We start from the raw sequence: 14,662 nt of genomic DNA, 5'->3' as shown, positions 1-14,662 counted from the left end.
AAAATGATTTAATGCATTTAGTGTGTGGAAAATGCATATTGAATTTTAAAAATATTTTTGTAATTTAGTAGAATGAAATTATATTATGTTCTGTTTACATTTAGTTTGGAAAAGTCATAAATAGAAAAGAAAAATCAAAGATACAATTCTACTTTTAAATTGAAGTAGGTCTTAATAATATTAGTGAAAATATCACAATTAATAATAAATGATCACAGAAGAATTAAACTTTCGTTTGATGTCAAAGTTTCACCAAATTTGAGCCTTATCCACAGACTGCAGTTTTCTCAGTTCTTCTTGATCACAAAACTCAAAGTGGAACCTTCGGTCCATTAAAAGGCAAGGAACGTATTTCTGTCTTCTTTATTTTCTCTTATCCGGCGTTGTCTGCCTCCCAACTGAGCCAGAAAAAGGTTTGAGAATCACTCAAGACAATGTGAACTTGCTGTGGAAGTGAGCCAGCAGAACCGTGGCAACAGGAAGTAGAACAATGGAAGGGTTAACAATAATGGGTGGATTCTAATTATAATCTTCATTTATGAGCATGTTTGAAAACCTTTTAAAGGTCCTTCAGAGACAAGCTTCCTGAAGCTGCATTCGAGTCATCTAACTCTGGAAAAACATCAACTTATTGGTCATATTTTAACAGAAATACTTTCATTCATTTGATAAATCATCATCATCACATAAAATACACAGCTATTGTTTGGGGCAAACTACGCTAAAATTGTGTTCTTCTGCAGCTGTTTTTTTTTTCACCAGTAAAGTGAAATATCATGTCATGATGTACATGCGAAACAAAGGTTGTATTCTAACTTGAATGTGGTATTGTTTACACTCAAGTTTTGTCAGTCTTTAGTGGCACAGTTCCAGTACTGATGCATTGTGTCAATTTACTTGGTTTAAATAGGGCAGATGTATATTAAAGGACTCTCATTTGTACACAACATCTTAGTGTATTTAAATAACTGGACTTGCTTCATTTGCCCCATTGAACCGAACACAGATATGAGTAGCAATAGTAAATCTTTTTGCCACACAATGGAGCAGAAGCAATGAGATGTGAAGGAAGGAAGTGTGGGCCAGTAAGATGCTTGGGGTCAAAACAGACATCCTGTCTAGTCTACGTGTTGAAAGAGTAGTTGAACAAATACGCTGTTTATTTCACACATGACTTAGTGAAGCTTATCTTCAGTCAAGTGAGCTGTAAATGCATGAAGAGGCGCCTCCATCATCATAAGCAAAAGCTTGTGAAAGCATAGTGTCAGAGCTTTTGTGAAAACCACCCCCTTTAACTTGAGAATAAATACAGCAAGGTCAGCAAGGTGATGGTGCTTTGTCATTGTTTTGTCATCACATTGTAGGATTGAACCGTAGACGCATTTGATGAAACTAACCACGGAACTGTCCACATTAACCGTTCTGTGGATTCTGCAAGCTTGCCACGATGCATCTGATACAGTAACGCACTTTCCTGTTTTTCTGCTTCTGTTGATGTTGATATGCTTGTTTGTCTTGTTGTCGGTTTTGTGTCGCTGGTCTGCTTGTGAGATTTCCTTTGTTTCTCCTCTTCCTTTGTCGTTTCCTGACAGTTGCAACACATGTTTGTGCATGTAGTTTCATTTTGCCATCTTGAACATGAACTCTCACCAGTGACGTTTTTAAAAATACATTGTTTTCATGTGACCAACAGAATTACCAGAAGAATGGCTTTCCTGTGACTGACCTCCAAAAGTTCCTCAAAGAGCAGAAGGAAGGTCCAGACTTGGAGGCGGGCAGTCAAGCGGGCCTCAGGACCAAATACTCCCTTTTCACCTGCTGTCAAAGGTATGGCGGCTTTTACTGGTCGATGGTGGTTCCACCACTCACAGAGACCCTAAGAACAAGACTCTGGATATAACTGGCCGCATAAATCCTTTGGTTCTTACTTACCATCAGGAGCTGTCTGCGGTGTTTTGAATTTGTTTTCACAAATTCGTGAACATAACAATCTCCTAGTCACCGGGTGACATGTCACCTTCGCTGCAGGATGTTTGGACTGTCTCTTATGAGGGAGATGAGAAGCTTAGTCCACTAGAAGCCCCTTAGAATGGAACCAATGCCCCGCCACATCAAGAGAAACCCCTGCTTGGGCGTGTTTGTGTGAATGGGGTCCAACTAGCTGAGCTGAGCATCCCATGGGTTTCTGGAGTGAGGAAAGCTGGAGCTGCTTTGCTAGCTGCTGCCCCCTGCATCTCAACCTCAGATTGGCAGAAGACACTGTACATACTGTGGTGTACTATGGTGCGTTTCCACCCATGTAAGGGCATTTTCAACGCTAAAAGTTCAGAAATAGCTGTCCATCCCAAAGGAGGCCGATAAGGGTACCGATATCTGCGATAGGCAGCGCCATGGGAGTGAACAAAATCAGTCGTATCAGCCAAATGTTTTTTGCCTTGGATGCCAGAGAGGGGGCAAGCAGTTCTTGCACTACTTGTAAAGGACAATGAAGAGTTTGTTCTATAAGATCAGGATGCTCATCTCTTGAGCTGTTGAGTTTAAGACATGTCCTTCAGATTTAGTGGAGCTCTTGGTGTGTGTGTGTTGGCTCGATACAGACAGACAAATGGATTAATATTTATCAGTGAGTGAGTATCCAAACTTTTATTACCTTGTGAGTCAGTTGGAACCCGTGAGCCAATCTAATCATTAGCCACAACCCGAGCAAGAACTCTAATGAATAATGGCCTGGGGTAAATGGACCAGTTCCGAGAGTACGCAAGAAGAATCTACCCAGACTGCTTATGAAATATGGCATCCCAAACTTACATAGAGCTTTCCGATAATACCACTGAATGTGCTGGGTGGTTGCGGTTTCTCACCATTTGCCCAATCTCTTTCTGGCATGTGGCTGCATATGGCAGACGATTATGCAACACTGCCCACAACACTCCTGCAGCTGGATGAATCAAGTCACCGAAGAAAACCTGCAGAAGTCTCCTGTCCGTGAATGTGGATGCAAGAGGGATCCAAGGACTGACCATTAAATGCTAGCCATAAGATAGAAACACATCTACATTGGTCATTTATTCAACACAGGTTACTAATACATTGATTAACTTCTGTCAACAGTTGCATAACGTGCCTACAACTTGCCGCATATGCGGGACATACCCTGACATACACTGGCATACGACTTCAGTGTACTACAAAGATGAGTAACATACTGTTAACTTATTCAACGTAAGCCAATGTATAAAGCCAATTCTTCAGGTGTCTCCATGCCCTGGCTAAATCGACGTGGTCCGACTGTGCCTTTGCCACACAGAGACATTGTACTTTTGGCGATGTCCCTACATATAATGGAATCTCTGTCATCAACTGGCTCCACGGTGAAGCGGAGTTCCCTCCACGCCATGGTTTGGCTCGGGGCTGTGGCGGTCAGGAGGCAATGAAATTAGTGGTGGCAGCTCTGCAGACACACCCAGCCATGGCTGATTACAGAGAGGCTGAGGTTGTAGCTTGGGAAGCTCCCCTCCACCCTGCAGGCAAGCATTGCTGCGCTGCCTCCAGAATAAACAGGCTGCGATCGACACTCACATCTGAGCGTGTGGATCCAGAGCAAACCAGTTACTTTGGCTTCGTTTCTGTTGGTTGTAAGATTAGATGTGGTGGTCATGGCTGAGGCTGTGCGGTATCATTCAAACAACTCTCCGCTGCATATGTCAGTTTTATTCAAACACAGATACTTTGCCTCTGTTTACTGTGCTCAGTTGTTATTTGCATCCTCCTTAACTCTGTCCAATGATGATGTCTTCACCAAAGCCGGCTGAGGTTTCTTACATGCCAGGTTGAAATGTGCTTTCAGAAGCACATTTCTGGCTGTTCTTCAGCCAAAACGCTTCTGGCTAAAGAATTATTTTACCAAGATGTTGTTACAGTAATGTACTTCAGTTATGAACCCTATCCAACTTGTTACATAGGATTTCAATTATATATAGTTGCATTTTACAGCCCTAAAAATTATTTTGCCACTTTTTTTTGCTAATCCAGGCTTGCTACAGTGCACTATAATATATATCTGTTTGTCAGATGTTAAGCATGTGAGATCTGAACATTTAAAAAATTTAGAATATTTTATTTTTGGGTTTTGCATAAATTGTTTTTTTGTCTTCCTCTTCTTTATCTGCTTTGCCGTGCAAGATAATGTTGACAACATTGAAATAACTTCTTTCCATTCCATGGCTTGCGTCTCATTTGTAGCTGCAGTAACCAGGACGCACATTTGGATTACCAAGTGGCGCTAACCCTTTTTGACAGATGACTTTCAGTAACGTATAGTTTAAATGACAGGTGAATTATTACTCAATGACGGCAAAATATTTCTACTAACTGCATCTGTAAATTTCATAGATATCAAAGTATTTCCTGCAACAAAGGTTTCAACAAAAGGTCTGTTTGAGCGCAAAACAATCCGAGCACATCAAACATAGGATGGTGTTTGACAGGACATTTGGGTTGGATCAGGGAAATAGTTGGGTTGGTTTATGGTTCATGGTTTTATGAGAAACAGGATAATTTGGAGAAAATGTGTGTCTTCCTAGGAAAGACTATATTGCGTTAGGATATGAAATTGGCTCTCATAAGCAGCTTCAAATTGATTTTCTGGGCCTGGTCAGTCCATTACTGTGCCAGTTGGTAGAACAGCTCTGTTATACTGAGCCTGGCTAATCCAGAGAGAGGACACTCCAGAGATTCTTCAGTGTTTCTGAGATTACTGTTGACCTCTGTGGACTCTCTGCAGATAAGAAGGTCATGGCCATGCATTTTTCTGACGTTTTAAAGATGGTCTGGAGATTTGACCCACTTCTTTTCTGATGCCAGGAAGTCGTAAACTCCTGCTTCACTCTTAAAATCAACATTCATTCATTTCAAGTGTGCTCCCCGAGATCATGGCTGTGTTAATGCGAGCACGACTTGTGTGTCTCTGCGTGACATATTCTTCTGTGACGACGCTTTTAGTATTCAGGTCTGGATTTTATCTTTGTTGACTGTGTTCAACAACACTGTGACATGTCTCATGTCGAGGATAGCCACACAGTCCACCGCGAGGTTTGCGGGGACAGGCAACTCTTTACTCTTACATCTTCACTTTGACTACTGTGACACCAGCTCACATGAGCGTAAGCAACTGGAAGAAGAAGTCTGAGAAAGAAAACAACTTGTGAGCTCCCATTCTGTTCTCCAAATTGAATATCCTGCCCTGGGATTGAGAGATGTTTCATGATGTATGTATCCTGCTGGAGTAAAGTTAATTTGTAACAGATAGCATTCGTCCTCTCATTGGCTAAGTGTTGCAGGAAGCAACTGCTCATTCAGAAGTGAGTTATCTTTATGCGCTAAGAAGGGAGGTATCTCCCACTCTGGGACTCAATGTGGAATCGCCAGTTATTTACGGAGGATTTTCTAACGTTGTTAGCTTGGGCGCATTAGGCCTCTTGGATTCTGTTCTTGTAGTCGGTAGCCGGTAAATGCGGAGCAACATCCTTTTGCCTAGAATTAGATCAGTCTCTTTCCCACTGCCTTAATGGGATTTTAGATGAAATTTCATCCACATAGAATCGACTGAGGATCTTTCCTCTGTGATACTTAGTGTAGTCGCCAGATGAATCAAGTGTCTTCATGCCCATGATAAACACAATTATTGCAGTAAATGCACTTGTGAAGTCAGTTTATGTTATTTACAAGGTTCTTGTAAATAACTCCTTGTCTCCTTGTTTCAATGGCTCCTCATGTCATATCAGCACTTTAGGGCAAAGGGGAATAGATCCAACAATTGTCACAGCATTGAATTCAGTGTTGAATGAGAAGGAAAAAGGAAGTGCCAGTTAAACATCAGCTGGCGGTTTTTGAGAAACAGGTGGATGGCCGTGATGCAATGAAGAAATTTCATGTTTAAGTGGAATTGTATTATAGAGAAAGGGAGTGAGGGCTGAAAAAAAGAGTTGAACAATGTCTCTCTTTTGTGTTCTTGTTAGTTACTTTTCAAATTTGGTATCTCTGTATGGGAAATGATGTAAAAATACGTTCTTTGTAAATCTAACCCCAATAAAAAAAGTTTCACTTTCACAAATAGTGTATCAGATTCAAATCCTCTATCTTGTAAACTTGTGTTTGGAACTGAGAAATAGAAACCTTTTAATCATGCAGTCGCTTTTTTCCAGCCAAGATAAAATGGGATTTTGTTTAGGGAGTTTTTGGCTTAGCGGTCTCATTGATTTTACTACATCGATCTCAAACAGCATACTTGGTTGACTTACATGCTTTCATGTCATTCCAGGGTCCCTGAAAGTGATGACATCATTCTCATAAGTTGACAGACAGTGCAAAAACAGAGGAAAAATGATTGGAATGACGGAGATGCTCAGAACTGGAACTGCATAACACTCGTCTGATAAAGACTCTGGGTTTGGAGTGTCTGAAAAACAAATATGTTTTGATACATTTGCCAAATGACAATACGAAAGCATTGACCATGTGACTCGGGACCAAGATGATTGTTGTGAAGTTTACGTGTCCTGTTTGGGCGTGCACAATTTTGTGTTCAGTAGTTTGTCAACACTTGTGAAATGTTCTTTTGATGTGTCTAAATTAAAGCAAATCTTTCTATATTCCTTCTGTGAGTTTGGTTTTGTTTGTTGGCTGATCTTTGATGAGAATCACGTGCAAAGAACTAATAACCGAATTGTGTGATTGTGCAATGAAGTGCTTAAGGTGAAGTTGCATAAGAATGGAGTGTTTTATGACCAGGAACCTGGGCGTGAGTCACTTCAGTCTATCTGGATAGGGACTTGTTTAAACAAGCTCAAGCACGATGGAAGACAAATAGAGGGATTTAACATTGATATGACCAAACACAAATGATGTGCTTCACCCATCATGCTTTCCATCATGGATGCACCTCAGTGGGACTGTGTCCACTAGGCATCGTGAGCCAACTCAGGTTGGTGCACCAAGGAAGAACTTTGGGAGAAGCTTTTTCATCATCCTCACCACCAAACTATTTGTCCTGGTGTTTGAGGCCGGGACAGAGTCTGACTTGAAACCTGCAGGGCTCATGAAACCCATTTTGACTCTATTTGTGAGACACTCCAGAGACTTTTTGTCACTCATCGAAGGTCACAGATAAGAAAAACATGTAAAACAAGTTGTGAAATTCTTAGTCTCAGTTTACAGATCTGTTTGAAAGTTTGTATGAATTGAATTGAGTGTATTTTAAATACTCTCAAACCCACAACCCTTTGAACACAAAAGCAAACACAGAATGAGAAGCCTTAGGCAATGTACGTTTTTCATTAAATATTATAATTCAGCAGTATCATCTGCAATAAATATGGTGTCTGTCAAAGTAGAACTGGTTCATTTAGTGAGTACATTTTAATCCTACGTCAAATATTAAAGCTTATTCAAAACATGTGTTAAGCCACCTAGATTAGCAAACAACATTATGTAAGTGGGTTGTGTTTACTCGTGTCCAGACGTGGCCCGGTCCGGTTTAATATTATTGTAGCGATGGGCGTGTTCAACACAGTTTTCTGTTGAACTCTTATCAAATTTTACAGCTGAAAATTAGACTCAGTCATCACTGTGCTGTGATAGTGACACATCACTTAGAAACTAGAAACCTGATAACAACGACAATAAACCTGGTGGTCATTATTTTGCCAGTGATGAGTTAACAAGCATCAGAATAGAAACTCGCTTTTGTTCTTATTTAAGCGATTATAATTTGCTTTCACTATCCGTCATTGCACATTTACAATGTTCAAAATAAAGCAAAACAACTGTCTTAAGTAAATGTGTTGGTTTGTCTTGTATTATATTCTATACAAAAACAGTGTATTGGCGTACGACATCAGTATCCACATAGACTTTAGGCTGTCTAAATATTCGTTACAACTATCTTAAATGTAGCTACTGACAGTAGCATCCGCAGAGGATGATAACATTCAAAATGGCGGCTGACGCAGGGACCGAGACACACGCCGTTGATAGTTGCCGTGGCGACCGGAGGAATTTAAAAGTAGGCGGGATGGTCCACGCCCTCGAAACAACTCCGGGGACTCCAGATGCCGCTCCAACACTTGAGTTTACCCGGCGACTCTGTTCAGTCAGCTCCTCGCGTGGACAGAAACCTGGAGGGGCTCAATGTAGCGAAGCCTCCGTGGAAGGATTCCGCTTCTCTGCCGCGGTCTTCAGGTAAGTTTACCTGCTCGTCCCGTCTGTCGCTTGAGCTCACGAGAAGTTGCATAACAACTTAAACTGTGGACAAAACTGTACTGGCGACACTCACCTTTCTTGATAGTTCGACACTCCAACCTCCTGTTGGTCGTCAACTGTGAATCAGATTCAATTCACCCTTAATAAACCAAGCTGAACACAATTTGCTCTTTTTATATAAGTTTTATGCGTTTTTCTTAGCAACGCAATAAAACACAACAGGTGTCGAAATAACTTAAATGTTATTAAATGTCATACAACACATACATTTTGTCAGTGTTCTTGTTTTTATGATTTAAGTGTGTTTTTGTTGGAACATAAAATTAGTAACTTTTCATTGTTTTATATTGTAAGACATTAAATTTGTGCTGAAACATCAAGAATTAGATGAAAAATAAAACAGAATCGGTGGATTTCTATCAGATGAAAGAGGAAAATTAAAGTATCCCTGTTGGTTCAATTTAAATGTTCATATTAATCGTTCACATTTCAAGACTTCAATAACATTTCCTTAATTCCAGTCTTTCAGTTTATACAACAGACAAACATTTTATTATTATTACTTGTTTCATTCTGTACACCCTACAATAAATATAAAATTAATGATGTTGCTTAAGGTCAGAACTTTTACTTTACAGTAAAAAGTGCATATCATTGAAGGAAAAAAAATATGAATAAAAAACAATAGGTATAAGAGATTATTGTGAATAAATATTAAAGTAATATTAACTTTAATAATAATAAAATTGTTAATGCTAAGGAAATTGATAGGTACTTTTCAATTTGTCTCCTCCATTTGTATTATTATGAATCTTAATTTATTTGATTCATACATCAAATAAAAATTCTGTATTAGAGGCAGAAAACATTCAATATAAACTGTACTTAAAAAAATGTAGACCAAATAAACATGATGAAAGAAAATACGCAAACTTACTGAGCATTACAATTTTTTATTTTAAAAGTTAACATTGACGCTTAAAACAAGACAAAAACACTATAGCACATGAGAGACACTAAGACCAAGTGACAGGGATTATATGTGTGTCATGCAGATGATGGCAGAGTAGACAAACCTTAATTACAGCTTTGGCTGAAACTACGCTACGAGGAAAAAAACATGTCCTCTTTCGTGTGGTCAAAGAAAGGAACTAAACAAACAATATTTAGTCTGACTTCCACACTTTTCAATTCTCAGTGCATATGAGTGAATGTGGCTCCTTTATCATACTTACTCTTCTTTTTTCCAACCATCCTAGAGAACACATAAGCTCACATCACCATCTTTAGTCCCAAACCAAGCTTGGAATGTTGATTTAAAACAACATTATTGACCGTTACCTCATTGTAGCTGTTCCTCCTTGAATGCGACTGTTCTCATGAAGGTACCAGTAGGCCTCAGTTTCAGTACCCGATATGATCTGTACAGTTCATTTGAACACCACACAATGCTCTGGTGAGAAACACAGCTGCCCCTTGGTTCTAAAATGGCCCTTTTGGAAGAAGAAGCATCACCTTTACAAACGGGTTGTCTTTTTCAATGTTTTTAGGTCCTGATGTTTTTTCATGTATTTTTGTCATCCTTTGGTAGACCCCCTTTCAAAATGGCTCACCAGAACCAGAGTTGTCACTATAATGAGTCCATGGGATTCTTCTACAACAACATTGGTGCAGATGATAACTGGAACACCACCCAACTCATCCTGGTCCAGGTCGTCGGCTCTATCTTCTGTTGTTTCATCCTGGTCTCCAACCTTATGGTCATAGCTGCCGTCATCACCAACAAGAGGTTCCACTACCCGTTCTATTATTTGCTCGCCAACCTGGCCGCCTCGGACTTCCTGGCCGGAATCGCTTATGTGTACCTCATGTTCAACACTGGTGAGGTGTCCAGAACACTCACAGTAGAAAAATACTTCATCCGCCAAGGGCTCCTCGATGTCAGCCTCTCTGCATCGCTCGCCAACCTGTTGGTCATTGCTCTGGAGCGATACATCTCCGTCATGAACTGGAAAGTCCACAGCAACCTGACGAAGAGAAGGGTGACCCTGCTGATCGTGCTGGTGTGGGCGATCTCCATTTTTCTGGGGGCCGTGCCCATTCTGGGCTGGCACTGCATCTGCAACCTGAAGGACTGCTCCAAGTTGGCTCCCATTTTCAGCAAGAGCTACTTGATATTCTGGTCGGTGTCCAATCTGGTTGTGTTCCTGGTGATGGTTGTTATTTACGTGAGGATCTACACGTACGTGAAGAAGAAGACAACCATGCTCATGTCACATACCAGCGGATCTATCAACCGCAGAAGGACCCCCATAAAGCTCATCAAGACGGTCATGGTGGTGCTTGGTAAGTGCTTCTTCTTTTAAACCTTAAGACTAGATGTGTGATACCTCTGCTGTACCGGGACAAAGCGCATAACAGAGGTTGGATCACGCACTAATGGAAATAGCAAATGTGAGATACTTACAAAAAAAGGTTAAGTCCTTGGAGTATGTTTGACTCTTCTTTGACTGGGGTTTGAAAATGAAAATTTGATTCGTGAAGCTCGTGTTTTCGATCGGTTACTCTGATGAGAATATTAGTGAACTCATTCGTGATACCTTTATGAGACGTGCTGGAGCTCGACTCCCCTTCTGTTTACCCAGAAACGATTACGTTGTCACAACATTGCCGTCTCTGCAGAAAAAAAAAAAAATCCAGTAAGAAAAAGAAAATATTGATCCTGGCGAAATAAATATTGATATTCAATATTGTCATGCAAAAATATAAATTATTTGCACCCTTCCTAGTTTCTCATAGCTGGAACATCAGCTTGAATAACTAATGACAGTTCATCTAAAGTCAGTCAGCCTTTCGACATTATGATTCATAATTCCGGCTGCCCTCAGAAGGTTTGTTGTCAGGAAACTCAATAGGTACAATGGTTGTTGTTTGGCCACAACTAACTCACCTTTTGATAGAGGGATCGACAACCATAAATTCACAGAATTGTGAATGATTTCTTGTCTTTCTCAAAGGTTTTGGACTCTTGAAGCTTCAGCATTGCATTTAATACTGAGTATAAGGAAGAAAAAATGTGTATCAGAAACCACACTTGACGTCAGAGTGGTTTTTCTAACCCGAAAGTCTTGCTTTAGGTGCATTACCGCCCCTTTCTTGTAGGAGGTGTTGTTGGAGGGTGATTTATAAAAATGTCAAACGGCCAGCTAGCAGTGTCACAATCCAAATATTTTGGTCTCAGAACTTGTGCTTGAATTTTCCACGTTGTCTAAGTGTGTGTGTGTTTGAGATTTCAGTTTGAAACTGTTAACTCACTTTTCAGAAGCAAGAGAAACTTGTCAAACTGGTTTAGAGCTGTAGAAACCGTCATGTTAGCAGAGAGCTGAACCCCTCCATGTACGTCGGTGGCAAAAAAAAGAAGTCCTGATTTGATCAAAGAAGCATTGATTGAAACGCTCCATGCTTATTTCAGAATGTCTGGAACTATTTGCTAATGAAATCAACGATTCTCTCAAACGTTCGAAGCTGTGACCTTTGAGGAAGTGAGAATCAAATCCAAACTGTCTAAACGGTTCTGATTTCTGCGATGTGTCCAAACGGCTTGAAAGAACAGAGAGATTTCAATGCTTTCATGAAGAGCAGATCCTTTTTTGGATTTCCTGGCGCTGAGAACAATGCCCTGACCTCGATGCTTGTGTGTGTCAGGAGCACTTGTTTTGTGTTGGGGCGGGAGAGATGCTCATAGTCTGGGCAAGTTGCTGCTTGCAGCCCTTGCTTCAGTTCCTGAAAACCCTTTCGGAGGCTCTGAATTGTGCCCAAACATGTTTGATATAGAGGGCTAATTGGTTGCTTCGCGGTCTGGATTGCTTGCCAAGCACACTTTGTTAGGCGTTACACACAATAAGGGTTTTGTTGACCTTCAACATGCCTCGTCTTGCCACAGCGGGATCGGAACTACTAAAACCGAGGCTCCAGATTCACTGTCTTGAACATGCGTTGTGTGTTTGTCAACAAGACTCACCTCGTATGAAACAACTTCTACGTTGCTTCTGTGGGCGAGTGACTTGCTGTAGTTTTAGTCTGGCCTTCATGTTCTTCACTTGTGAAGATGATGACAACAGGAATGGATTTCTTCTTTTGATTTAAATTGATTTAAATGTTAAGTCAATGTATAGGCCCAGCTCCCAATATGGCTGTGGGCTGTACACGTTTGGGGCGGCAGGGTTACAGCTTGAATGATGCCGACGCTCCTCTGACAGATCTGATAAGCCCCGGGACGCGTCGTCCGAATCTTTTTTTGTTTTTATCAAATTTCCACAGTAGATAAAAGGCTACAGTTCTGCCTCTATGACCTGCCATCTTGACTTTCCACAAACTTTAGCCTCACCCTCCGCAGGTTGACCTACTTTTTATACGAAGTGACTTGCAAGACAGGCACAGTAGTTCCTGTTGCTGGAAACCAACCATCACTCAGATGCCAGCAACGTCACTAGTGTCACTATATTGAGCTAGGTGTGAACCTACCTTTCCAGTGTGTTCATGTTGCCTCATGAATGCATGTGGGGAATGAAGGCTGCTCCACGTGGTCTGTTCAAAATGACTTTGTATGGGATTGCACCCAAGTCTGGCTCCTATTCACGGCCAAAAAATGCCATAATCCATCTGGTTCAGGAGGTCACATTACCATCTTCTGTGCCTTCCTGTTGTGTTTAAAGATAAAGGACTACATGACATTGTGTGTATTCAGTGTCACCAGCTCCAAGATAAGTCGTTGAAAAAAGTGAATTCTTTCAATACTCCTCTAACTTTAAATAGAGAAGTCAGTTCAGTGCAGCTAAACATTGAGCAATGCTGTCTGTTGAAACCAAAAAATTTTGACCAGTCACAGATTTCAGGTGTGAGATTTATCAAGATAGTCGGGGTGTAAATGCGCTGTGGAGTGTGGAATGGATTGGCATTGGTTTGAATTTCTTTAAGTTGAGAGGAATTTTCAGGTGCTAGTGAAACTGCAGAGGCTCAGCCGAGGAGGGGTTAAAACAGCAGCCAGGACTGTGGCGTCTCTGGTTGCGTGGTTTGTCTGTGTGCCGCTCATGTGACAGTAAATCAGACGACGAGACTGTGACGTGTCATAACTATGAGACAATGCTATCATATTTTTGAAACGATGAATGGATGAGCAGAAGAGAACCTGCTGAGCAGAATGTACTGAAAGTTCTACATGGTTAACAGTCCTCTCTTTTCCTCCAGGGGCCTTTGTCTTCTGCTGGACGCCAGGCCTGGTTGTTCTACTGATGGACGGCCTGGACTGCCAGAAGTGTCAAGTGCTGAAGCTAAAACGCTGGTTGCTCCTGCTGGCGGTCTTGAACTCTGTCATGAACCCTTGCATTTACTCCTACAAGGACGAGGAAATGTGGGCAACTTTCAAGAATCTTATGCGTTGCATCGGCAACGGCACGCGGCGGCAGCGGTCGACAAAGGCCAACGCCAGGCCGCTGAGTTCGGCTCAGGACACCGGCACCAGTCAGCCTCCCTCTGAGGAGATGAAAAACGACGACGAGGGAATTCTCAAGTCATGAGAATATTGCTTGCATCGAACTTCACTTTTTTTGAAGTTGACTTGAATAGACCTGCGTTTGTTGGGTTTGACGTGTGTGTGCTTTTACAAAATGTGCTTCTTATTTATGTTTATGTTAAACTCCTCATCTCTGTCGTAGTTGAAGGAGTTTCTAACGGTTTTAAAGCCTTGCCCAAAGGGGCGTGAGGTTCAAGGAGGACGATATCCCCTTTAAAAGTTCACAGGCTCAGTCGTTGCCGCCTGCGGGAACAATACTGTCATTATCCTGGTACTGCCTTTGCATTGTTACCTGTGTTGTAATTGTCGCTCATGCATGTATCCTGTTGCGGCCTCTCAAGGAACCATTAAATTTCTTTCGCTGAAGTATTGTCACGTCATCTGCTTGCATGGGCCGTTAATTCCTATACATTTATGACAGTGTTAAGCGATGTGTGCTACAAACCATACCAGAGTCATGTTGGCAACACAGTACAATTTATGTTTCATAAACTGTGAGGATTCATTTACTTCCTATCTAATCTCATCTAACTTCATCTGTGATTCGCAGATGTTGGTTGTTTGAAGTGCTGAAAATCCTGAAACGTTCTCTAAAAGGAAGTGCAAGAACAAAGAGAAAATCTATAAAAATGATCAAAGGTCTCGTGCAAGAATGTTAGTTCAGCCATCCTGGTCCAGCTGCTCAGTGTTTATGGAGGCATGAATGTGTAGATAACTCCACTAAGAGCCTGCTTCCTGTTCAGGGGAAAGATAAGTTGCAGTATCCAGTCGATCCCTGTGGAAGTTTATTTTAGATTAACATTTCATATGTCCCACAAATGGATGCGTCTC

The 14,662-nt window shown here is 41.2% G+C and overlaps 2 protein-coding genes across 4 annotated transcripts in view; both read left to right on the top strand.

Annotated features, from left to right (window-relative positions):
* The window catches only part of mcoln2 (mucolipin TRP cation channel 2), a 16,372-nt gene extending 9,756 nt beyond the window's left edge, over positions 1-6,616 (top strand). The window contains exons 13-14 of one of the 3 annotated variants that reach the window (XR_008413673.1): positions 1,365-1,461; positions 1,694-1,814. Coding sequence is in view for 2 of the 3 variants with exons in the window: in XM_053853692.1 (XP_053709667.1) it covers positions 1,694-1,827; positions 2,904-2,946 (177 nt within the window). In the remaining variant the exon portion in view is untranslated. Of the gene's footprint in view, positions 1-1,364; positions 1,462-1,693; positions 1,828-2,903 lie in introns of those variants that run through there. The other 2 variants (XM_053853694.1, XM_053853692.1) reach the window with 2 other exon arrangements.
* A 1,495-nt stretch (positions 6,617-8,111) lies between these two features.
* On the top strand, positions 8,112-14,260 carry lpar3 (lysophosphatidic acid receptor 3). The gene is made up of 3 exons (XM_053881306.1): positions 8,112-8,238; positions 9,851-10,605; positions 13,507-14,260. The coding sequence occupies exons 2-3, from the start codon at positions 9,864-9,866 to the stop codon at positions 13,833-13,835; spliced, it is 1,071 nt and encodes a 356-aa protein (XP_053737281.1). The 5' UTR covers positions 8,112-8,238; positions 9,851-9,863; the 3' UTR covers positions 13,836-14,260.
* The last annotated feature ends 402 nt before the right edge of the window (positions 14,261-14,662 follow it).

The sequence above is a fragment of the Synchiropus splendidus genome, chromosome 1 (assembly GCF_027744825.2).
Source record: "Synchiropus splendidus isolate RoL2022-P1 chromosome 1, RoL_Sspl_1.0, whole genome shotgun sequence".
Classification (NCBI taxonomy): domain Eukaryota; kingdom Metazoa; phylum Chordata; class Actinopteri; order Syngnathiformes; family Callionymidae; genus Synchiropus; species Synchiropus splendidus.
Note: the sequence above shows the minus strand (reverse complement) of the source record. Positions and strands in the feature narration are given on the sequence as shown.